This window comes from Felis catus, chromosome B2, assembly GCF_018350175.1.
Source record: "Felis catus isolate Fca126 chromosome B2, F.catus_Fca126_mat1.0, whole genome shotgun sequence".
NCBI lineage: Eukaryota > Metazoa > Chordata > Mammalia > Carnivora > Felidae > Felis > Felis catus.
In genome coordinates, this window is record NC_058372.1 from 89353105 (window position 1) to 89380396 (window position 27292).

Genomic DNA, 27292 nt, shown 5'->3' on the forward strand with positions numbered 1-27292 from the left:
CGTTTTGTTTCTCCGTTAATTACATATGAGTTAAGGTGCTCAAAAACTGGCAGCTACAAAATCCATCGTATCCAATTTCCCAATTAGCCCTTTCTTTCTCATCTGAGTAGACCTCACTTGGATTGATCTAATGCTATCAACATTGCAGCAGAAAAGGTAGAAAAAAAGGGCAAAACCCACTTTGTCAGGAGGCAGGCTGTGTTACAAAAGTTTACAGTGGTATTTAGCAGTCTCCAGGTAGCTTTTACAATAATCCTAGAAATGAGGGGTAGCTTTGCAACTAAGAAAACCAAAAGTTTACCATTCTAAGTGTAAACCCAAAAGACAAATATAACCTAAGCAGTCAATATCAATTCTTCTCACCAAACATGTTTCTTAATATTTTTACCAAAAATCATCTTAGCCTGGTGGACAGCATATGATTTTAGACTCATGTTAAGTAAATACCACATTAACTTTAAAATGTTCAAGCTTATATTCAATTAAGGGAATTGTAAAGACTACCTTCTCCATATCCACAGAAAGTTCAGCAAACCATTGTCTGGCATCTTTCTGCTGTACAACACAGGCTACATGTAGACAAGCTGGAAAGAAAATGAGGGAAAGGCCCATGTTTAACTGCAAACATGAAATGTAGGGACTCAGGGCTAAAGGTAAGATTTTCACTTAAAATATTCATCTGCATTTTCCAATATTCCTTTTAAAAATGACATAAAGTCATCTAATAGTTACCAGTGACCATCCCATCAATTTAATATAACACAAGCAGAAAAAATTAATAGACTGTATTAAGGTTCTTGATATCTCCTGCTCCTTACTGTGTGCCAGCCATGGTATACTTGTTTGTAAGTCAGGGCATGTTAGGAAAAAATCCAGTGAAGAAACTAGAGCAGGGAAATGATCCCTGAACAGTGGTGAGTGGTAAAAATACACCCAAAGTCAGTTTGACATGTTAAAGACAAAAACAACAAAAACAATAATATGCTGATATATTTCAATAAATTATGTTTTAATAGTTCAATTAAAAGCAGTGCTGCCTCTGTTTTAAGTTATTAGATAGGATCAAGTCAGGTGAACACCAGGCACCCAGGTATAGAATTCAGTGTTATAATCAAATAGAGCCTAGAAAAAAATGTAATGCATCATATACAATATAATTACAGTTGACCTTCAAACAACATGGGGCTTAGGGGCACTAACCCCCTCTGCAGTTAAAAAATCTGCATGAAGGGGCACCTGGGTGGCTCAGTCGGTTGAGCATCTGACTTTGGTGCAGGTCATGTTCTCACGGGTTTGGGAGTTTGAGCCCCATATGAGGTTCGCTGCTGTCAACCTGTCAGTGAAGAACCCACTTAGGATCCTCTGTCTCCTCACCAGCCCTCCGTGGCTTGCACTCTCCCAAAAATAAATAAATATTTAAAAAAAAAATTGCATGTAACTTTTGACTCCCGCAAAACTTAACTACTAATAACCTACTATTGACTGGAAGCCTTACTGATAAATAGTTGATTAACACATATTTTGTATGTGTGTTATATACTTTGTTCTTAAATAAACTAAGCTAGAAAAAAAAATGTTAAGACAATTATAAATAGATTTACAGTTCTATAAAAAAAAAAACCAAACCTGTGTATAAGTAGACCTATACAATTCAAATCCATGTTGTTCAAGGGTCAACTACATATACACATTACATACAATATAACCTAACAAAGAGAGTAAAAGAGCCCAACACAACAATCTACATCACAATTTTCCCTGATATAATTCCTACCAGCAGCTTGGCTACCCTGAGACACCAGCTTCTTGAGTTATATTCCCTGGTTTAGTTACCCATATGATTTTGCTAAAGATGTCAATTTAGGCAATCAGTGACTCAAATGGGAACTGACATTGTGGTTGCCCCAAGTCAAACGAAGCTGTAAAGTGGGGTGTTAGGTCCTGGAGAGACTGAGAGGCCAAGGGACTGAAATTACAGTAACAGGTAACTGAAATACAGTGGAAAATGCCATAACAGAGCATACACAGAGTAAATCAGAACCAGAGAAGACATCCTAAACCCGGACTGAGGTGATGTAGGGAGTTTGGGAATGGGGAGGGTGTCACTAAAGACATCTGAGCCAAGTCTTAAAAAAAAGGTGAGAGTGGGAGCAGAGAATGGTATGTATAGGTTAAAAGAAGCTATGTATTTTATCCAGAAACTGGGAGGAGAACTGAAAGATTTTAAAAAGCTCTTCCTGGGGCACCTGGGTGGCTCAGTTGGTTAAGTGTCTGACTTTGGCTTAGGTCATGATCTCGCAGTTCACGAGTCCAAGTCCCATGTCTGGCTCTGTGCTGATAGCTCAGAGCCTGGAGCCTGCTTCAGATTCTGTGTCTCCCTTTCTCTCTGCCCTTCCCCCACTCATGCTCCCTCACATGCACACTCTTTCTCAAAAATAAATAAAACATTAAAAAATAATAAAAATAATAAAATAAAAAGCTCTTCCTAGCTCAGGGTTTCTCAACCTTGGTGCTATTGACACTGTGGGCTGGATACTTGAGACTGCCTGTACATTGTAGGATGCTTAGCAACATCTCTGGCTTCTACACACTAGATGCCAGTGGTATCCACCCCAGTGGTTATTTTGTAATAACCAAAACCATCTCCAAACATTGCCATACATCCCCTGGGGAGCAAAATTATCTCTGGTTGAGAACCACCAGCCTATCTCAACTGTGGCAGACAGACTGGCTCTCTGAGAACAGGGATACTAGATGCCAATTAACCAGTAAGGAGACTGCTGTGGTCACCTGAACAGAAGTGAGAAGATGGCTATGAGATTACCAAAAGGACAACTGAGAGGAAGGCACAACAGGTATTGGTTACCAACTAGATGTAGTATCGAGGGAGATGAAAGAGTCTAACGGTCAGGTTTCCAATTAAGGTAACTAACTACTGCTATTTACCAAGCTAGCAAAGACATTATTAAAAGGAACATCTTCTTAGATAAAGTGATAGGTTCAGTCCTGGTCATGAGTCTGACGTGCCAGTGAGACGCCAAGTGGAGCTATCTAAAAGGTAGATAGATATAAAGAACTGCTCAGGAGCAAGGCCTTGGTTAAATAAGGAGTTGAAACGTTTCAACTGATAAGAAAGAGTAGAAACCATGGGGCCCAGTGAGACTACTCAGGAAGAACAAAGATAGCAGGGGTGCAAAATTGCAGGACATGGCCTGCTATTCCTTGCTTCTTACCCATGTGTTCCTTCCCAATGAACCCAGATTCCACTTCAGAATCCTTCCAAACGCAATGGTTTCAGAGAACCTCCAGGACTACAAAAATATAATAACCTATTTGCCACCCCCAATGTAAGAAGGCTGAGAAATATTAACATTTAAGGAATAACTGAAAAAAGAGAAACTTATGAAAGTAAGGTGGTGAAAAAATAGGGGGAAAATCAAGAAGACAGAATCATGGAAATCAATAGGAAAAAGAAACTAGTAAGTGCTTAATACATGGCAGGCATTACAGGTGCTCTACAAGATATTTAGTTCTTGCAACTAATAGTTCATTTAGTTCTTGCAACAATTCTGTATGCAGTTAGAATCCCCAACATTTTGCAATTAAGAAAACAAACTCAGGTTAAATACTTTTCCCACAATTGTAAAGTAAGCAAAGTTTAAATTTAGGACTATATAAAATCAAAGATTGTGTTCTATCCCATTACATTGCCTTCTACAGATAGATAAAATGGTAGCTAACTTATTCTTCCAGCAAAGCATTGACTACAGAGCTCCTTTACTGAACCTCTAAGGACTTAGTTGGGCTTAGGAAATAAAAGGCCCAGTTATTCTATGTAAGTTACAAGTAATATTAATAGGCTTAATTCTGAACTTTTCTTCCTAAACAAACAAAAATGTTCTATTCAGACACTGGTCAAAATTATTTTAAATGATTAAAAAAAAAAAAAAAAACTTACCAAAAGAGTGGGATGAGAGGGACAATAATCCTGATTTACGAAAGTTGCATTTCATATTATTGAAAGTTCACATGCAAGGATTAGTCTATTACTTCATGAAATGTATAATAGCGTGAAATTTCTTTTGAGATGATCTAAATATGCTTGTAACAATTTAACTAATAAAGGTATACCATGCTTACATACCTAAAGCTATCATGAAAGGAGGATACAGTAGGCAAAGATCCGTTCTGTAGGTATCATTCACTATCCTCCTATAGAAATGTAAATCATATTATTACTGAAATCAGAACTATCTTATATGATTGCACATCTCCCCCCAGAGAGGACCAGATTTCCCATCTTTGTACATACTTATATCTTTAATAGTACTGAAGTACAAATACAAAAGGGAAAAATATCAAGGAAAATGACCATAAGCATATTTTAATGAATAAAATTACAGCTAAATAGATTCTAAAACTTAAAACCCTACAATAAATTACAATATAAGGATTTTTCCAATTTTTCAAAAATTAGAAAATCAAAGAGGAAACCAGAAATTATATAATTAACTAATACGTATGTTGAATACCAACAGAAGTATTCTATTTGAAAAATAATGTCTTAATTTTTATGTACTCTGTTTTTCATAAGAATCAAATTTTAATGGAAATATTAATCAAATAAAGATCCTTACAAATTTAGCATTTATATCAATATAGTTAAAATTCAACAAGGAGATTATTTCGTTTAACATACAACATCTTGGGACACCAGCTTAATTACTTTAAAAACACTAAACTTCATATTCAGTTGTCAACCTTCCTAGCTAATAACACATTACACTATGAATAACTTCTGTTCTAATTACCATGCAAGGGGAAGCAACATGTCTTCTTGGCCCATGTCCTGCACATACTGGAGCAAAGGTCTATAAGGATGATACACTATCAAGCAACAATCCTAGAAACAGTTTAAAAAATGTGTATGTATAAAAACAGATATATTACAACACAAAAACTTATCATTACCCAACTGATTTGTAATTGTGTATTTCAAAATGTATTTCTCTAACTCATGCTTGCTTCCCTCTTATTCTGTTAAGCAAGCAGTATGGCAGCCCTAAACTCTACTATAATAGTGAAGGCAGTGCTCTCTCTGGAATATACCTTGGTAAATCGGTTGGCAGTCAGTCAGCATCCATTCCCTTAGAGACTCAAAGTGTCACATCTGCAACACACTGAAACCTCTTATTAGCCTATAAATCCATAATTCCCAACTGGAGGAGAATTCTGCCAAAGACATAATCTATCTTTAAATAACACCACACACATACACAAATTGTGCAAATAATTTACAGTGGCTTAATGTCCTGACTAGTTTGCTTGTAATCCTTTTTATTATAGTTACTATAGAACAGAAAAATTTTCCCATCCTAAGTGGGCTATACAAATTATTTTACAGGCTTCTGAGAGGATATAGGTGATGATGCTACTAGATACTATGATTTTACCATCATGTATCACTTGGATGGTTTTAAAATGCACCTTCCTACAAATCATTTCTTTAAATAATTTCTGACTTCACTAAATTTGAACATGTTTTATTCTATTAATCACAAGGAAGTAATATACTTACCATTAGTTCTAAAAGATAGAATTCACATTCTAATATCTGTTTTAAAAATAAAAAGATTATAAATGTCAATGTGAAACAAATCAGTCTACTTAGTCTAACAATTTATATACATTACAGTAATACCACAAATTTTTACTAAAATTTTTTAAATCAAGCACATAGCAGCTTATATGAAAATGAACATATGCAACAAAAATTACCTTTTTACTATACTACAATGAATGGAATTATGATTATATCCTTATAAGGAAAAGCCAGTTCCATATAAGGGTATCTATTTTTTTTAATTTAAAATATCCTGTGTAAACTTCAGATTTTCCAATACACTTCACAAACGCAAAATGCAAAAATGCAATTATCTCCACTTAAGTGTTACTTAATATATTACAAATCAATAAAAGGAAAGAATACTGAAAATGAAACAAAAAAATCTAATTTATATAAAATGAAGAAATCCCTTGCAAAGCAGAAAAAGGACATGCCTCTTAAAAATGTTAATAGAAATTCATCTTCTAAACTAATGTAAAGTTTCAAATATAGTTTTCATACTGTTCCATTATAGTAGTTCCCAGCCCTAGATGCACACTACTATCACCTGAGAGATTTTAGAAAATACCAGTCCTCAGGCCTCAAGCATGAAAATTCTGTTTTAGTTGGTCTCTGGAGAGGCCCTGATATCAGCATTATGAAAAAGTTCCCAAAGCGATTTAATGAGCATCCAGGGTAGATAACCACTGCTATTACATACTTTTTTTTTTTTTTTTGGTAGAAGTAATTTAGCTTTAATTTTAGATTTAAGGTTTATATTCTTGTAGTACTCGAGACTGCCACTTACAGGTTTCAGTTTATTCTAACATAGAATGGAGCTAGTTTATATACAGCTTTGACAAGTAGTTTTATTTTATATAATATACTTACATGGTTCATCCTATAAGGGAATTCCTTTGGAAAGGCATATGAAAATCTAGTTTTTACTGCAGAAAACAAAAAATGACTTAGAAAATGAAAGAGTGAATTAAACCAATATTTCTTTAACAAGTGTAGAATATTAGAAGAAGGGGTAAATCATTTTTAGTAAGAGCTCTTAGAGATGCTTAGGGACCCAGATATTTGTTTTGTTTTCAGGCGAGGGGAAGAACTAAGTGGCAGGAAGGCCTAGGCCCTCATCTATATTACAATTAGAGAACTTCAATTATATACCTAATGTATTACTCTCCTCCTCTCCTGCTCACGCTCTCTCAAAAATAAATAAACATTAAAAAAAATTTTTTAATCTTTTCAGCTCTAGAATGATATTGTTCTGTTTTTCAGTAATTCAGCTTAGAAGGGATACAAGTTATATATGTGTTCAAATATATATGTATTTCTAAATATACATAAAAGTTAAAAGGATACCATAACCAAAGAATGTTAACAGTGGTCATCTGATTTAAGAATTTTTATTAATCTGTACTGTCTGTAATAGGTACTTCTTTATCAAAAGATATATTTTAATAAAACCATAAGTGTATGTGAAAAGTTCCTACGACTTTTTCATACCACATACAAACACACACGTACAGTTACAACTCTCCTTTGTCACTAAGAAAATACAAATGAAGAAACTATTAACTATCAATCCTCTATCTCCTCAAAATGATATGAGTGTATACATTTAAGTACTACTATTTGATAAAATTGTATCCAAGTCATTATGATGCAACATTTCATTAAGTCAAGTGATTACCCACAGGCTCTAGAGGATCTGTTCTGTGATCCCTTCCACTTGTACAAAGCCCAAGACCTCACAGAGATTTAAATTTTTTTTCATTTATTCTATGTACTTTATTTTCAAAAAGTTTTATTTTGTAAACTGGGTATCCTAACTAATTTAGATAGGTAACATCTGCCAAGATTTGAACCCTAAACCATTTAAAATTGATATTAGGAAATGTATACTCAAGCTTTCCTTTCCTTCCTCCTTTATTTGAAAACATACCAATTATTTATTTCTGAGTTTTACAAATCCTTCTGATGTAAACAAGATGTAAAGTGTACAAATAAAACAGGTATTTATTTACATAATGGTCACTAATCAACAAGGTAAAGTTATCTCTGTACATTAAATAAATCTACATCCCTAACTCGTAGACCTTGACACCTAACTTACTAAGATTTACCTGATACTGTCAACTTCTCTCCTACTCCATGATAAAGTTGCTCTGCATTTTGGTTTTCTACCTCCTAATCCTTTTCTAACTTGGAGGAAAATGCACCCCTCCTTTCTATCGCTACCTCTACCACTTGCACATTTGCTTCCCATCTACTCAATTGACAGTTCACATTTGTTTTGCACCTTTAACCAGTCCTCCTCCAATAAATCTGTCCTATCACTTACTAGTATGCTCAAATTTCTCTTAAAAACAAAAGTACATACAACCTTTATCAAATTATATTCCTTTGCTTTCTTAAAGTAGACTATTTTTTGGAACATTTTTTAAGTTTACAGAACTGAAGAGATAATAGTTACCACATCATCCATGTTACAGGCTGAATGTTTGTGTCCCCCCAAATTCATATCCTGAAGCCCTAACCCCCGTGTGATGGTATTTGGAGGTGGCACGTTAGGGAGTTAATTAGGTTTAGATGAGGTCATGAGGGTGGGGTCCCCATGAAAGGATTAGTATATATATATATATATATTTTTTTAGGATTAGTATTCTTATAAGAAGAACAGCAACCTCTCTCTGTCACGTGAGAACACAATGAGAAGGCAGTTGTCTGCTTGCCAGGAAACAAATGGCTGATCAAGGAAATTATCAAGGCAGACACTCTGATCTTGGACTCTCCAGCTTCCAGAACTGTGAGAAATAAACACCTACTGTTTAAGTGACCCAATCTATGCTATTTTGTTCGAGAAGCTTGAGCAGACTAAGACAACTGCTCACCCACCCAGTTTCCCTTGTTATTAACATTTTATATTAGTATGATATATTGTTATAAATAATGAATCAATAGATAACTACTAGCTGAAGTCCATAGTTTATTCAGATCTCCTAGTTTTTTCCTAATGTCCTTTTTTTCCGTTCCAGGCTCTCATCTAGGAGACAACTTTACATTTACTTGTCATGTCTCCTTAGATTCCATTTGGCTGTGGCAGTTTTCCAGACTTTCCCTGTTTTGATGACTTTAGCAGTTTTTGAGAGTACTGTGTGTGTGTATATATGTATATATATATATATATATATACGTATATATTTTTATATATGTATATATATACATATATACACACATATATATACATATATACACACACATATACATATATATACACATATATATACATATATACACATATACATATATATACACACACATATATATATACATATATATATTTAAAAAAATTTTTTTTTTAACGTTTATTTATTTTGGGGACAGAGAGAGACAGAGCATGAACAGGGGAGGGGCAGAGAGAGAGGGAGACACAGAATCGGAAACAGGCTCCAGGCTCTGAGCCATCAGCCCAGAGCCCGACGCGGGGCTCGAACCCACAGACCGTGAGATCGTGACCTGGCTGAAGTTGGACGCTTAACCGACTGCGCCACCCAGGCGCCCCAACATATATATATTTTTTAAGTATTATTTTGTTGCTTGACCCTCTACTGGAATTTGTCTGATGTTTATTTGATGTTTAAACTGGTGTTGTGGGATTTTGGAAGGAAGGACAGAAAGTGCCATTTCATTCTATCACATCAAAGGTAAATAATCCTAGTGATTTATCACTGCTGATACTGATCTCAATCACCTGGCAAAGGAAGTGTTTGTTGGGTTTCTCTTATTTCCCCCTGCCCTTTTCACAATGTACACATTAGAAGGAAGTCACTATCGGGATGCCTGGGTGGCTCAGTCAGTTAAGCGTCCTACTCCTGATCTCTGCTCAGGTCATGATCTCACAGTTTCATGAGAGGTTCGTGAGATCAAGTCCCACAACAGACTCTGCACTGACGACACAGAGCTGCCTGGGATTCTCTCTCCCTCTCTCTGTCCCTTCCAGACTTCCATGTGCTCTCTCAAAATAAATGTTAAAAACTTAAAAAAAAAAAAAAAAAAAAAAGAAAAAGGAACTCTTTATGCACAACCAACAGCTAAGAAGTGGAAATTTATGCTTTCCCTATTTGAGGGTGTAGTTAGGTACATAAATTATATGAAATTCTTCCATATTAGAGATTTGTCTCTTCTCTTTTATTCAATCATTTATTTATATCAGTATGGACCCGCAGATATTTATTTTATACTTTGGGTTATAATCTAATACTACTTGTTAAAAAACATTTTCTGGCACAAATTCTTCTAGCTTCAGTTGGGTTCCATGTCCCTCTGACACATCCCCATTAAAGGTAGGGGTTTTTTTGGTTTTTTTTGCACTTCCTTACTTTTTGGCACTATAAGATGCTCCAGGTCTATCTTGTTTATTTCCTGTCCCAATCATTTCTCCTAGGAGCCCTAGTTCCTTTTAATGGAGAATAGTATTAGAAACAAAGATCTGGGCACTAGGTGAACTCCCTGAAACTGGGATGTCATTGCTTATAGACTCTCTTAACTGACAAAGCCTACACACACACACACACACACACACACAAGTCCACATATCTATAAATATTTATGTGTATTTATGTTAAGGTAAACATGAGTTCATACTGAGGTCTCTGATCACCACATGGATCATTCTAATCTCCTCTCTTTGCTTATATGTATATTCCCACTCCAGCAATGAGAAACCTGGCTCTAAATATCTGCCATCCATTTACCATGGATGTATCTATCTAGTGGAATTGTTTAATTCCAGATACAAGTAAAGCAGTATCAGAATTGTTAACTTGTACCCACCTTAAGTATCAAATCTATCAACTAGAGTACAGTGCTTACATGCAGTTCCTTTTGCCTTTAGTCTTACAGACTATACATCTCCCCAAAGTTACTTTGGTCAGCATGTCCCCACACCCCCTTCACTGAGGTTGTTTCATGTATCTGTAATATAGATTCTCCTCTTCTCAGCACCTACTTGCTTAATTCTTTGCAATCTGGCATCAACCCCCACCCCATAATGTCTAATGACAGCTACATTCTCTCTCAAAGATCACAAACCCAAAGGTCTGGTTCCAAAGGTGTGGTTTTTTTCTTTGGTACACAACTTCCATGCAGCACAAGACACTATGCAACTCTATCTTTCTTAAAATTTACCATCCCAGATTTCTATCACTGGCCTCACATTTCTAAAATGTTCCACTGATACATTTATATTTAGAATGTCCAAGATTAAAATTTAACTCTTTTCAGAACCCCCTTATTCTCCTCTTCTGGTAGCACCTTCACATTCCCAGTGACCAGGCATAATAATATCTCATCATTTTTTTTAACTTTATTTATTTAGAGAGAGACTGAGAGTGGGCTGGGGGGAAGGGGCAGAGAGAGAGAGAGGGAGAGAAAGAATCACAAGCAGGCTCTATGGTGTCAGTTTGGAGCCCAAAGCAGGGCTTGATCTCCCCAACCATAAGATTATGACCTGAGCCAAAATCAAGAGTTGGACATTTAACCAAACGAGCCACCCAGGCACCCTTCAAAAGTCGTTGACTCTTCTTAAATCTAATCCTTGCTTTTTAAAGTCCTGCTGACTCTGTAATGCAAATCTAGCTTGCTTGTTATCCTTGATGGGGGCCAAAACATCATTAAAATTTTTTTTTCTTAATGTTTATTTTTGAGAGAGAGTGAGAGAGAGAGCACACGCACATGAGAGCAAGACTAGGGGAGGGACAGAGAGAGAAGGGGACAGAGGACCTGAAGTGGGCTCTGCGCTGATGGCTAGAACTCACATGAGACCATGTGAAACCATGACCTGAACTAAAGTTGGACACTTAACTGACTGAGCCACCCAGGCACCTCCCAAAACATCATTTTAGGCCTTCCTTCACTAGTACCTACCTGGATCACTTCAATAACTTCAAAATAATTTTTTTCTACTTTAATCTTGTTGGCTTTTATTTCTCACAGTGCCCTGTGGTGATGGCACTCACTACAGTTTGCAGTTTTATATGTATTTTAAAGGGATATTTTTTGTTGTTTTAAAATTGTGGTAAAATATACATTACATAAAATTTATCATCTTTAGCCATTTTTAAATATGCAGTTCAGTAATATTAAATACATTCACAATGTTGTGCAACCATCACCACAATCCAGCTCTAGAACTCTTTCATCTTGCAAAACTGAAAACTCCATACTCATTCAACAATAATTCCTCATTTCCCCCTCCCTCCAGCCCCAAAACAGCTACTATTCTACTTTCTATCTCTATTAATTATTCATAATATTAAATGGAATCATACAGTATTTATCTTTTTGTGACAGGTCTATTTCCCTTGTCATAATGTTCTCAAGGTTCATCTGTGTTTGTTTGTTTAAGATTTCATTTTTAAGTAATCTCTACACCAAATATGGGGCTCAAACTTATAACCCTGAGATAAAGAGTCACATGCTCTACCTACTGAGCCAGCTAAGTGCCCCAAGGCTCATCCATGTTGTGGCATGTGAAAAACCTCAAAATCTGACTACTTCAGCTCACATTCTCCTCCAGTTCATCTTACATTATTTTACCAGATTCACCTTCCTAACACACAATTCTGGCATCATCCTCATGTTGAGAAATAAAGCCTTCAATTTTACTTTCTGTTGACAGTATCGCCATCAATGCGATATATCTGGTATATTAAATTCTATGCAAAATTGATTATTACTCTTCTCCCTTAAAAGAGTAAAATATGACATGGAAAAGACTGAATTAGATTATGACACTTGTCTCAAAAAGGGAATGACCCCAAAATATGAAAATTAGTCTGGTTCACAAACTTAAAAACACAAAAAACCTTTTGCCTCTTCTGTGTAAGAGCACAGAAGTGAAAGAAAACTCTGTATTATCTTTTATTAGGTGGTGTCTTTGTGCTTAACCTATGAAGATGGAGCACAGCATAATGTTAATACCTTATGTACAATATTTTAAAATCACTGGTCTACAGTGTTATTTCCTTTAATGTCATGACTCAGAGGCAGCTAAACCCCATCTTTTTAGAAAAAGAACTAAGGCCAAAAGGTAAAGCAATTTGCTCAAGGTTATATAGCTGCTGTTTAGACAGAACTGGGGCTGGCTACTATAGTCAGAATTTTTTTTCCTATACCATGTTTTTCAAGATGGAGGGAAAATAAATAATTCCTATCAAAGACATACACTACAATTACTAAAGAGTTTACTTCACCCACAAGAATGACACAACAGCTAGTCATTACAAAGCAATAAAATATAATAAAACTGGAAAATAAGTTTTTTTCTTAACCCTTATTATTTAAAGAGTCATTGAGTTGATGTTTTTGGATCAATAGTTACTACCCATTTTTAGTATTAAAAGTAATGTCTTAGAAATAATACCGTAGATGGTTTTTAAAATGTTTGTATTTTCACTTTATTTTTAGCCAAATATACTAGCCATAAATGTGACTGCAGGAGATTCAACAAACCCAACCAATCTCTCACAGGTCTCATAAACTGAAAAACATTTTTGTTCTATGGAGCTTTTTTAAAGAAGTATATCCTTAAAGCAGGATATACTTTTTTCACTTACATACAGAAGTAGCAGCAGAAATCAATCTTGTATTTGAGACTACTCCAAATTCCTAGAGAAATAAAAGTGGATGAGATCAGGCATATAGTAACCCAATGAACCTAAGGGTATATGGGGTATATTAAAAACAAAGTATTTCCCACGTACCTCCCCCATGTCTATAGTCTGTTCACCTTGAGGCATGAAGTACTTAAATCTCTCAATGTATTACCTTTCCTTAATATTGCTGCAATAAGACCAATGTTTAAATAATTTTGTAACTTAACATCATTGAGAGGTACCAAATTAGAAACCAAGCCCTAAAGCAAGAATGCCAGCTTTCTGCACTCAAGTTAGTTCCTAAAAACATTTTTTAGATTCTACACTTAATTGCAAGAAAAATATTAAGTATGCTTCCTATTCAATTGAACCCGGACTAACAAACAGGTACTTCATGCTATTTAGTAATAATACAGTTGAATCTCTAAAGAAGATAAACTTTAACATCATCAAATAATTCAAAAGACCACAGAAACCATTATTCTTTTTGGAACAGGAAAACAAGAATGATGTAGTAGAATACTTCTAGTATCAGTTCCCATTTCCTCTTTGAATTTAATATGTCACCATTGTAAAAAGAACTGAAATTTATGAGGTGATCCACTTATATTCTCATTTAATTTGATTAACCTCATAAGATTACTGATTACTGGGGCGCCTGGGTGGCGCAGTCGGTTAAGCGTCCGACTTCAGCCAGGTCACGATCTCGCGGTCCGGGAGTTCGAGCCCCGCGTCGGGCTCTGGGCTGATGGCTCAGAGCCTGGAGCCTGTTTCCGATTCTGTGTCTCCCTCTCTCTCTGCCCCTCCCCCGTTCATGCTCTGTCTCTCTCTGTCCCAAAAATAAATAAAAACGTTGAAAAAAAAAATTAAAAAAAAAAAAAAAGATTACTGATTACTATAGCCTTCACTTCATTTCAAAACAAAAAAATCAAGAATCGGTTCCTTATTCAAGGAAGGGAACTAAACTCCAGGGGCCTGGGTGGCTCAGTCAGTTAAGCATCCAATAACACTTGATTTTGGCTCTGGTCATGATCTTGGGGTTCCTGAGATCCAGCTCTGCTTGGGATTCTCGCTCTCCGTCCCTCCCCTACTCATGCACACTCTCTCTGTCAAAATAAATAAATAAACTTTAAAAAAGGGGGGTGGGGGGCTAAACTAAATGGAGTCTATTTAAATACCTTCAATGTACATCTGTATCTTGGGGCAGGGGTGGGTGGGTATGTATAAGTGTGTGTGTGTGTGTGTGTGTGTGTATTTGCATTTAAACCTCAAGTCATAATCACCGAAAACTAAAAAGTAAATGCCTGAGGGGCACCTGGGTGGCTCAGTCGGTTCAGCGTCCAACTTCGGCTCAGGTCATGATCTCACGGTCCGTGAGTTCGAGCCCCGCGTCGGGCTCTGTGCTGACAGCTCAGAGCTAGAAGCCTGCTTCGGATTCTGTGTTTCCCCCTCTCTCTGCCCCTTGCCCACTCATACTCTGTCTCTCTCTGTCTCTCAAAAATGAATAAACGTTAAAAAAAAAAAAAAAGTAAAAAAAAAAAAAAAAGTAAATGCCTGAGACATCTCAAGAGTCATTTCTATACAATTCCCATACAACTGGACAAAACACAGAAAGATCTGGTCACAGTTAAAGATTAAAAAACATAATGCTATAACCAAATATGAAGTGATACATTTTTTCCCAGGAATAATTCTTTTTTTTTTTTTTTTTAAGTAATCTCTACACCCAATGTAGGGGCTCGAACTCATGACCCCAAGATCAAGAGTCCTATACTCTAGCAATTGAGCTAGCCAGGTACCCTGATCAAGGAACAATTCTTCATCCAAAATTCTTAGAGTAAAAACTTTCATATAGTAAATCAAATAACAAAAGATATTTAATAAATAAAACAAATTAAAATTCCCACAATAATCTACAATAGAAGTTCATAAAGATTTTGCTTAGATTTTCCAGACTGGTTATGCTTCAGAGACATCAAATTACATGGTAATATTTGGAAAAACCACCCCATAATATGGGCTTTTTATAAACACTTCCTTTTCCACCAGGGGCACCTGGGTGGTTAGTCAGTTGAGCGGCCAACTTCAGCTCTGGTCATGATCTCATAGTTTGTGAGTTCGAGCCCCACATCGGGCTCACTGTTGTCAGCAAAGAGCCAGCTTCGGATCCTCTATCCCCCTCTCTGCCCCTCCCCAACTTGTGTGCTCTCTCTCTCTCAAAAATAAATAAACATTATGGGCGCCTGGGTAGCTGGGACAGTTCAGTGTCCAACTTCAGCTCAGGTCATGATCTTGCAGTTCTTGAATTTGAGCCCTGTGTCAGGCTTTGTGCTGACAGCTCAGAGCCTGGAGCCTGCTTTAGATTCTGTGTCTTCCTCTCTCTCTGCCCCTCCCCTGCTCGCTCGCTCTCTCTCTCTCTCTCTCTCTCTCTCTAAGATAAATAAACATTAAAAAAAGAAAAAAAGATAGTTTATAAAAAAAACAACTTCCTTTTCCATTATAGAATTTAGTAATAACAACAGGACTAGTTCTGCCTCTTTAAACTACCACTTATAATTAGGAAACCATAAACCTCTAGAAGGTCTTTCTTAATATTATTTCTAATGGTGTCAACTCTCATTACTTTAGGTAATAGTTGGGAAAGATATCTTGAATAATCCTAAATAATGACCAAAACAAAACTAAATCAACATGAGTACCAAAAGGAATATAAACCTACAAGGCTTAAATTACATTCAGTTTTCAAGAATACAGTTATGATTCTAAAGACATCTCAGAAACACAATACAAAGTTTCATAACATTAAAGATCACATGTATTATAATGATAATCAGTCGGTATCTCCTAGTACTGTTCAGATTTTAACTGTGCTCTCTCAAAAACACTGAAAAGGTCAATAAAATGAGCAGAGATTTGGTTTCAGCTCCAAGTTCCCATCTCTCTTCTCTCTCTCTCACCTAATTACCCTCAATGCCCTAACAATTCCTTACTGGAATCTGTATGACTCGAGCCACACCCAATCCTTACCTTTCCTCCTGCTTTCCCTGTGGCTTGGCAGGCAGTCACTATTAGGAGGCAGGGAGGGAAGACAGTAGGACAAAGGAAGCATATGGAGGAGGGACACAGGAGGAGGTACTATAACTCAGGTAATAGTAGAGAAGCTGTCCCCAGCTTGTCGCATGTATGGACTACTACTTAGTGCCAAAAGGTAAATGTCTTAGAAGATACAGAACAAAGCCATTAAAAGCATGGAATCAGTAGCCAGACTCCCAGGGTTCAATACTGGCAGCACCTGGGTGGCTCAGTCAGTTGAGCGTCTGACTTCGGCTCAGGTCATGATCTCTCAGTTCATGAGTTTCAGCCCCGCGCTGACAGCTCAGAGCCTGGAGCCTGCTTCAGATTCTGTGTCTCCCTGTCTCTCTGCCCCTCTCCTGCTCATGCTCTGTCTCTCAAAAAATGAATAAATGTTAAAAAAAATAAATAAATAAATAAATAAACACTACTTCTCCCGCGTATGACTTCTACAATCTTAGGCCAATTTCTTAATCTCTATGTACCTCAGTTTCCTCATTTATAAATTAAGGATATTACACTACCCCATTGTTTGTTATGAGGATTAAGTCAGTTATGGTTGTAAAAGAACTTAGAATAGCACTTGGTATATATAGTAAGTGCTACATAAGTGTTTGTTAAATGAATATATAAAGACATGTATACCTTGGGGCACCTGGGTGACTCAGTTAAGCCAGTTAAGCATCTGACTCTTGGATTTTGTCTCAGGTCATGATCTCAGTTTGTGAGTTCAAGCCCCACATTGGGCTCTGTGCTGACAGCGCAGAGCCTGCTTGGGATTCTCTCTCTCCTTCTCTCTCTACCCCTCCCTGCTCACCCTCTCCATCTCTCTCTCAAAAATAAATAAACTTAAAAAAAATAAAAATAAATAGTCATGTATCTTTGACTTTGTATGAATTTCAGTATTTTGCCATTATTTTGATATAGGTAATATGCAACCTATGGCAGATTAACCAATGCACATGGACTTTACTTTGATGAAGAACAGAAAACTATTTCATACCTCTACTTTGGATGCCAAAAACACACATGTAGGAGCCATTAATACAGGATCTATACTTTTCAGAGAATACCTAAAAATATGATAAGATAGAGTTAAATGTCATTCATATAAAAACACACTGGAGGGGCACCTGGGTGGCTCAGTTGGTTAAGTGTCTGACTTCAGCTCAGGTCATGATCTCACGGTTCATGAGTTTGAGCCCTGATTCAGGCTCCGTGCTGACAGCTCAGAGCCTGGAGCCTGCTTCAGATTCCCTCTCTCTCTGCCCCTCCCCCATTCGTACTCTCTCTCTCAAAAATAAACAAACATTTTTAAAAAATTAACAAAAAAACACACTGGAAAAAATGGAAGATAACTCTACGATAAACACACGATTTAGTTACACTAAGGTTCATCAACATTACATCAACATTACATAAGAGTTTCAAATAGGTATAACATATTCCCAAAATAAAAGTCCTACCTGGCATAGAATCTCTTGAAATAGACTGTAGCAGTGGCAATAACTTGTTGTCTTAATTTAAGATGTTCACCTAATGCTTGAATAACTAGAAGAAAAATAAAGTTTTAAATGTATCTTCTGATATCATAATATTGACATTGAATAATAACTTCCATGTGATTAAATCATGACTATATTAATTTTTAACAAAAAGAAAAACCTACATATGCTATAAAACTCTATTTGGATCACAATGGACTAGTACTAAGATTTGCAAATCTGTTAAAAAATATATAGGTATGCATAAAAAACAATAAAAAATAGAAATTGCCCCAGAGCAAACACTATTCTTACATTAAGAAGGCTAAATGACAGGTATTTCCCTCTGAATGATAGGTATCTCAATGCTTTTCATAGTATCTTTAGAATATAAAAAGAAAACATTAAACAGCTATCAAACTCACTATAACTACCACTTTATAAAGTTTATTAAAAAGTCCATAATGAATCCTTAAAACAACAGAGACAGGTTTGCAGAACAGTGCACTGAGGGTTAGAAAAATCATGTAACAAAGCTACCATGTGACAGAGCAAGGATCTTCTGACTCTAAATCCCCTTCCCTCCAAAGCAAACTTGTAAGATAAGAATGACCAATATAGGATCTCAATCCAAAGACTCCATTTTTCCCCAAAATATTTGCTTTGGCCAATCCTAAACTGGGCTTAATAATGCATTATAAAGACTTAGGGCAATCAATGAACACTTTCAAACTGTTTTGAGTATCTCTGATATGTAAGATTCACAAGACTTTATTTAGATCACTTAAAAAGAAAGATAAGTGAATATAAGTTATAAAAAGAATACATGTATAAATAAAAACGTTAAGTACGGGGTGCCTGGTGGCTCAGTGGGTTAAGCATCCGACCTCGGCTTGGGTCATGATCTCACTGTTCGTGAGTTTAGGCCCCACATCGGGCTCTGTGCTGACAGCTCGGAGCCTGGAGCCTGCTTCAGATTCTGTGTCTCCTTCTGTCTCTGTTCCTCCCCTGCTTGTACTCTTGTCTCTCTCTCTCTCTGTCTCTCAAAAATAAAGATTAAAAAAATGTTTTAAAAATTAAAAAAAAGTAGAAATGTTAAGTATGGACTAAAACAACTCATCACAAATTACTATACAAAAGTTTGAATTCAGAAGTGACCAACTATACTATTTCAGTCATTTTTTAAAAAATGTTTACCATTTGTAAAAAATATTTGTAATTTCCAATACTCTTCTTCTGAGAGAAACTTTAAGTCCTTCTGGCGTTCCTTCAACAGATCTTGTTTATCCAAAATCCATTGCAAACTAAAAGAAACAAAGATGTTAAAACACGCTACAGAGAATCAACTAATAAAGTCACAAAAAAACATTCTAAGATTGAACAAGTTATAAACATTCTGAGAAATACAAAGTGCAAGAAGTAACTCAGAAGATAGTATTTTTCACATTTCTTGAAATTCCAACACTGAGAATTATCTCATTGGGGCACCTAGGTGGCTCAGTTGGTTAAGCATTTGACTCCTGATTTGGGCTCAGGTCATGAGCTCATGGTTTGTGGGTGAACCCTGAAACAGACTCTGTGCTGACAGTTCGGAGCCTGCTTGAGATTCTCTCTCTCTCTCCCCCTCTCTCTCTGCCCCTCCCATAATCTCTAGCTCTCTCTCTTTCTCCCCCACTGAAAATAAATTAAAAAGAGAATTATCTCACTAATGAATGTAAATATGTTCTGAAAAAAATTCCACTCTAATTTTCTCAGTCTCTCTCATTCTCTCTCTACCGTATACTACATTTCATTGGTTTTAAGACTCTGATATCAAAAGAGATCTTACAGTCAGTGATGCCTTAGGCTTTTAACTGCTAGTACATTTATTTTTTCTTAATGATACATAAAATAATGGTCAAGTTATTTGACACCAAATGATGATACCTTAGATTTGAAGTATCTTTTCTCAGTTGTTCATGAGTAACTGGAGTATTTAATTTCCCTACTTCACAAATTCCAATCATGTTAAAAGCTGTTTCAGGATTTATTACACTAATAGCCTCCTCCATCTGCCTAGTCAAGTCTACTATTTTTAACCATACATATGAAATTGATATGACCCATAAAACTATTCTGCAACTTGCTTTTGTCATTCAGTATGTACTGAAAGTCTTTTTACGTCAACAGATTTGTTATTCAGCATCCTTTTAAATTGCTGCACAACTTTATGGATGTATTATTATTTATTAATTCCTATTAATAGGCAGGTAGGTTATAATTTTTCACTATTAAAAATAATGCTTTAATGACTAGCTTTGTAATTCACCCTGTATATTTAGTTAATATTTAAAATAGTTTCCTAGAAATAGAACTAATTGGTCAGTTTTACTGATAACTTTGTTATACATTGGCAGTTTGCAGTCCATATGTGACACCAATTTCCATTCCCATGAAAAGTACATGATGGTGGGTGCCTGAGTGGAGTGGGTCAGTTGGCTGATCATCTGACTTCAGCCTAGGTCAGGATCTCAGGACTCCTGAGTTCAAGCCCCATGTCGGCACAGAGCCTGCTTGGAATTCTCGGTCTTCTTCTCTCCCTGCCCCCCCCCCCAAATAAATAAATAAATTTAAAATCTTAAAAAATAAAAAAAGCACATGAGGGTGTCTTAAAATATTTACCCCCCCCCCCCCATGAGTTACTGTCAAGCTTTTAAATACTTTACAACTGAAAGGCAAAGTAGTATCTTACTGTTTGGCGCGGGGGAGGGGGGGCGGAATGGGGGTTGTTTGTTTTTAGTTTACTTCTGAGGTTAAACATTTTCCAGGGCCTATTGGCCAAATATAGTCCTTCTTTTGTATACTGTAATTCTTTTCTTTTTTTAAGTTTATTTTTTATTTATTTTGAAAGGGAGATAGAGAGCAAGCAGGGGAGGGGCAGAGAGACAGAATCTCAAGCAGGCTCTAAGCTGCCAGCACAAAGCTTGACACAGGGATTGAAATCAGGAACTGTGAGGTCATGATCTGAGTCAAAGACAAGAGTTGGACTCTTAACCAACTGAGCCTCCCAGGCGCCCCTGTACATTGTAATCCTAATATGACAATTTTTCTAATGGGATGGTCTTTTTTACAATTTAGAGATTTTTCTCATATAATTTGCATATTATAGATAATAAATCATTTGTCAAATACATTAAACATTTCCCAAGTTTAGCATGATCTCTTAATATTTGTTTGTAATACAGAAATATGATCACTTATTAAAACCAACCCATATTTTACTTTGATTTTATGTTTGTCACAAATGAAAAGGCCTCTCCTGACACAAAATGATTAAAAAAAAAAAAAAAATCACCCGTATTTTCTAATATGGCTTTTTTCTTTCAATTTGTGACCCACCTGGAATATATTTTGTACAAGGTAGAAAACAGGGATCCAGCTAAATGTTTTGTCAAATGGTTACTCAAATGTTGACTAAAGTATTTCTTAATGTATAATTCTATTATTGTATTTGGGATCATCTTTGTAATTTCCTTTTTTTCTTTTCTTATTCCTATGCCATGCTATTTTAAAACATAAAACAATTAAAATCTGGTACAGAAAATACTCCCCTGCTACTATTCTTCAGAAAATTGCTTGATATTCTATTACAATTATTATTCTGAGACCTGAACTTTTAAAAACATTGTTATCAAGTCCCAAAAGGAACTTTTAAAGGAAATCCATTCAAAATTGTTTGGGCTTGCATTGAGATCAATAGTGGAAGAAATGCTATTTTTACAAGGTTAGAATTCAAACTCCATTTATTAAAATCTTTGTTCCACTACAAAATTTAAAAATTTCTTCCTATAGGTCCTGTACATTTGTTTACTCCTTTGTATTTCATATTTTCTGTTGCTACTGTAATTATATTTTTCTATCATTTATTTTTTTAAAAAAATATGTTTATTTTAATGTTTATTTCTGAGAATGCAAAGGGGAGGGGCAGAAAGAGGGGGACAGAGGATCTGAAGGCAACTCTCTGCAGAGAGCTGACAGGTTGACAGCAGTGAGTCTGATGTGGGGCTTGAACTCAGGAACCCCGAAATCATGACCTGAGCTGAAGTTGGGTGCTCAACCTACTGAGCCACGTTCCCCCATCATTTATTTAAAAGAAAGTTTTCCATTTTTACGTTATGTAACTGGTTACCTCATTAAACCTTTATTTATAATAATTTCTCAATTAACTGAATTTTCTTAAATTTTATTGCTATATACTGGTAATTTTGTCATTTTTTACATCTCATTCTATTAACTGCATTGAGTAGCATTTTCAGAACAATGTTAAACAGGCCCCCTAATTTTCCTGTTTTACCATTAAATATCTCTTGTTGATGCTTTGATGTTCTTACCCTGTTAAGAAAGCATACTATTTGTTTTGGTCAAGAACAGATGTTGAATTTTAAAAGAGGTCTTGACGCTTTCACTGTTTATTAACAGATTTCCAAATGTTGACTATATTTCTATAGTAAAATCATTATCATTTTTTATATTTCTAATGTAATGTTAGACTCTACTTGGGAATACTTTATGATGTTTGCATCGATATTCAAAAGTCAGACTGTTTTTAGTGCTACCTTTGCTAGATTTTATCAGTGTTATTGTAACTTCACATAAAAAGAACTGGAAAGCTTTCTGTGTGAACTGGAATAATTTCAATAGCAGATCTTCTTGAAAATGGGAAAATATTTACCCATGAAATAACGTGGGCCTGGAGCATTTTTTAAGGAGTAGCTCTCTGGTAACTTTCTTAATTTGTTTTGGCTTTCAAACTTATTCCCATGGAGATAACCCAAAGGTACATCTGGATTTATTTACTTTTCTCATTCCTAATTTTGTATTTTTGTATCATATCTTTTTCCCTTGCTTCAACTAGTAGCAATTTAGTCTACTGTTTTGATTTTCCCTTCTAAGGAACCAACTCTTATAATTTCTGACTACTTTTTTCCTTTCAAGATGTTAATATCGGGGGCGTCTGGACGGCTCAGTTGGCTAAGCATCTGACTTTGGTTCAGGTCATGATCTAGCAGTTTGTGGGTTTGAGCCTCGCATCAGGTTCACTGCTGTCAGCACAGAGCCTGCTTGGGATCCTCTGTCCCCTTCTCTCTCTGCCACTTACCTGTGCGCTCTCTCTCAAAATTAAATAAATATAAAAAAAATAAAATGTTAATATCGGTATTACCTTTAAGTCTTTCCTTTTTTCCCCTCGGATTTATTTCACTGTTTCCTTTTTAATATTCTTAAGTAGAATATTTTGATTTATTTTTATTCTTTCTCAGTTTTTCAGGATGTTAGTTTATAACTTTGACTTTGGCTACATCCCAAAAGTATGGACATATATCGATCTCATTAAGTTATTTCCTTGATATTATGTAACTGTATTTTCAGTTTCCTCTGATACAATAACATCCAGAATTGATTTTGTACTTTTGTATTTCTGTTATCTGTTCATTAACTCATTCAGTCAACCAGCTAATATTTAGTGCCATTCTCCTTTTTTTTTTTTAATGTTTATTTTTGAGACAGCGAGCATGAATGGGGGAGGGGCCGAGAGAGAGGGAGACACAGAATCGGAAGCAGGCTCCAGGCTCTGAGCCATCAGCCCAGAGCCTGACGTGGGGCTCGAACTCACGGACCGCGAGATCATGACCTGAGTCGAAGTCGGACGCTTAACCGACTGAGCCACCCAGGCACCCCAATGCCATTCTCCTTTTAATGCAGTAAGGTCAAAGAATGTGTTGTGTTCAACTTCCTAGAAAATACTGTGATTCATCCTGTTCTAGTATTATTAATTTCATCCTCACAGTCAGTGTTTTTAGAAAGATAATCTTCACAATCAAATATCTTAAGTTTTCTTCACAGCACATAGTACGGAGGATAAACCAAGAACACTTATAATACCAACTTTCATAAAACGTAAGATTACATTGTTCATATGACTCACCATTATTTCATGTGCTACTAAGAAAAAAAAATTGCCATGCTCATTTTAGAAATGTTAAGATGTTCGTCTTCAAAAAAATCACCTAAAACAATGGTTTTTGTAATCTTTTTGTTGGTTTGTTTTTCCAGAATTGATTGCCTTGTCTTTCTTAATTGTAACCTTTTGCAGACGAGGCACTTCGTAATTCTCAAGAGATCTGAGTAGCCCTTTCCCAATTCAAGCAGGACTACTTGAATTGGGAGACAAGGACGTTTCCAAAAAAGCACACTTAACATTTTAACAATTTTATATTTCAAAAGTGAAGAAACAATTGTTATAGATCCTACCCCTTAAATGTTGTCATTATGTCAACAATAAGTGAAAGCATAATTAACACTTATCAAAAGGTGGGCAGGGGTGCCTGGGTGGCTCAGTCTGTTAAGCCTCTGACTTTGGCTCAGGTGATGATCTTGGGGTTCAGGAGTTCGAGCCTCGCATCAAGCTCTGTGCTGACAGCTCCAAGCCTGGAGCCTACTTCAGATTCTGTCTCCCTCTCTCTCGGCCCCTCCCCCTCTTGAGCTCGATCTCTCTCAAAAAACTAAATAAATATATTTTTTAAAAAGGTGGGCAGATCTTTTTTTTTCAGTTGAGAAAAATGGCTGTAGCTTTTGATAATCAACAGCTAGCTCCCTGTTAATTCTCTCACTTTCTTTCAAAGTTTATCAAAATACTACTCTTCTCCACTAATTAAATTTTCTGTATTTTAATTTTGCCCAAGCAAATATGGCAGTGAGCAAAACTGCAACATACAAATATGATCAGAGGTAGAGCTTCCACACAATTTCACCTCCACAGAATCACTTCATAGCAAGAGGATAACCTTCTTTCCTGAAAAAAGGTTTCCAAAACCATTTTTGTTTTCGCACAAAGGACTAAAAAAAGAATGAACAGGAATTCATCTTTTTCACAAAATCAAAATTTAAATTACAATTACTAATCCTCTCTTAGCATTAATATATATATATATATATATATATATATGTACACACACACACACACAAAAATATAATAGCACCAGCTTCTGTTCATCTTTCAACCGTACAGTAGAAAACCTAATCCCATCACTCACCTTTCTGCCTACTTAAATGTATTTAGGGGAAAATATTTTTAATATTACTCTAGTTCTTCCATGGTCACTAGCAAAAACAAACCCGAATTCATGAAATATGTTAAAGAAATCAGCAGTCACTGGGAAATACGTGTTTACAACAAAATATAAGGCACAGACTAATGGATACATGTTGAGAGCACCTGCCCTACACCTCACCAACATACAACTCCATCTAGGCATAAGGTAATGGCAGGAACTGGTTAGAGGGCAGAAACAAGCCTGACTCTCTCCACAGAGTATTAAATCCACTCAAGACAGAAGGTGAATGACAAAAGACTACAATGCCGATTCCCCGAAGAGAGTCCAGGCAAAAGCGAACCATAACTGTCTCGAAGAGCTCGCCTCACAGTCCCGAACTATGCCACACTTCCCATACCTGTGCCCATCCCATCCCAACCCGCCCCTCTTCCAGGCCTAGCTTATCCAAGAATCCGAAGTTACACTCCTTCCTTCCTCTGAGACCGAACCTCCTTAGCCCCCGCCCTTTCCCGCTCACAGACCACCGCCCCCCAACCAAATGCTGCCAGGGGGCGGGGAGAGGGGAGTCGCCAGAGAAAAGCGCGTCCCGCTTCCAGCCGCTGCCGCCTCCCGGTAGACCCCACGGCGCTCGGGACAGGGGCCGGGATCCAGGCCAAGGGGAGTCGCAGGCCCGGTCCTCACCGACTCCCAAGAAGAAGCCCCGGGCGAGAAGACGGAAGATCACTTACTAATGGGAGCTCTGCCAAAAGTTCCCTGCCATGGAACACAGCTTGCCCTGAAAAAAAAGCACCAGCCGGCGGAGCGGCCCGCGGAGCGACCATAGACCCAGCCCGCCCGGTAACTGCGCTCCTGGATCTGATCGGCTCGGCACCGCTCCGCGGCGGCTACGGTGAGAGGAAGAGGATGGCACTCTAATCTCCTTGAGGCCGGCCGGCAACACTCTACACTGTAAACCCGTTCCTATGGATAAAAGTTCCGGCTCGCCCCGCCGTAGCCGTAGCGGATGAAGCCGGTGGGGAGCAGACGGCCTGTGGGCGCAGAAGGGGCGGGAACTGGTGCTCACAGAAGACTCGCGGCGGTCGGAAGGCTCTCGCGAGAGCTTTCTACCAGTTCCGGCCTGGAACCCGCGAGCTGTTTTCTCTGAGCAACTTCCATTCACTGAGCGGGGATTAGAGAGGGCAAGTAGGCTGGTGTGGGATTTTGTTATTTCATTTTACAGGCCTCCACGATGGCACTTAATTAAGATATAAGATTTACTGACTTCAGTTCTTTGACCTGCTGTTGGAAAGAGGAATAAAGATTATTTTGTCCTCAAGAAATAAATAAATAAATAAATAAATAAATAAAAATAAAGATTATCCTCAAGGACCCACCAAAATTTAATGGCATTAAGCCGAATACGTTCTGAATGGAGTCCTTTTGGACTGGATTGCAAACTTCTGGAGCAGCAGTGCTTTTCAAAGCCAGAGACTACCAATTTTGCAGAACAGTGAAAAACATTTTTCCTTTATTATATATATGCATGTGGTGTATTCATATATATGTACCAAATAGAAACATACAGCCCAAAATGCAATAATTTAATTTTACAAGATGAAATAATCTGTATTTCTCATTCTTTATGTTGTGACATTGCATTTATTATTAAAGCTTATTTTTATAAATAATTGAATACACCTAAAAGTTGTTCACAGAAGACCAGTGTTGTGAGTAGCTTAAGACATTATTTTCCAACTAAGTGAAATAAGTCAGAGAAAGATACCATATGATTTCATTTCGTGTGCAATTTAAGAAACAGAAAAAAGAGACAAAAAACCAGACTCTTAAATATAGAGAACTAACAGGTGATTCCAGAGAGGAGGTGAGTGGGGGAGGTTTAAGAGTACACATATCAGTGATGAGCACTGAGTAATGTACAGAATTGTTGAATCATTGTATTGTAAATCTGAACTAACAGAATACTGTATGTTAATTATATTTGAACAAAAATAATTGTAAAGATAAAATTAGAGAAAAACTACTCTTTAAGCTTATTTAGTTATTATTTATTTATTAATGGGGGGGGGGGTCCGCAAGAGAGGGAGAGAGAGAATCCCAAGCAGACTTGGCACTGGCAGCACAGAGCCCCATGTATGGCTCAATACCACTAAACTGTGAGATGGCAACCTGAGCCGAAATCTAGAATTGGATGCCTAACCAACTGAGCCACCCAGGTACCCCAAGAAGAACTATTTTTAAAAAAAGACATTATTTTTCACATTATGGGTGGAGACGAAATAGGGGGTGGTGACATTGTAAGTTAGATAAACATTTTCCTGAATGGAATAAAATATCAGGTATGTCAGAAATAGCAAGTAGTATTATAACAGAATTTTA

The 27292-nt window shown here is 36.7% G+C and overlaps 1 protein-coding gene across 2 annotated transcripts in view; it reads right to left on the reverse strand.

Moving 5' to 3' along the window:
• CCNC (cyclin C) overlaps positions 1–25995 on the reverse strand; it is a 29179-nt gene extending 3184 nt beyond the window's left edge. Inside the window, exons 1-10 of one of the 2 annotated variants that reach the window (XM_006931905.4) lie at positions 25645–25976; positions 19023–19129; positions 17808–17892; positions 17345–17414; positions 13231–13282; positions 6497–6552; positions 5579–5614; positions 4812–4903; positions 4145–4212; positions 505–584 (exon numbers count right to left, since the gene is read on the reverse strand). In XM_006931905.4, the coding sequence (XP_006931967.2) occupies positions 505–584; positions 4145–4212; positions 4812–4903; positions 5579–5614; positions 6497–6552; positions 13231–13282; positions 17345–17414; positions 17808–17892; positions 19023–19129; positions 25645–25676 (678 nt within the window). In that variant the 5' untranslated portion in view covers positions 25677–25976. Of the gene's footprint in view, positions 1–504; positions 585–4144; positions 4213–4811; positions 4904–5578; positions 5615–6496; positions 6553–13230; positions 13283–17344; positions 17415–17807; positions 17893–19022; positions 19130–25644 lie in introns of both variants that reach the window. The other variant, XM_011282450.3, reaches the window with a different exon arrangement.
• Between the last annotated feature and the right edge of the window lie 1297 nt (positions 25996–27292).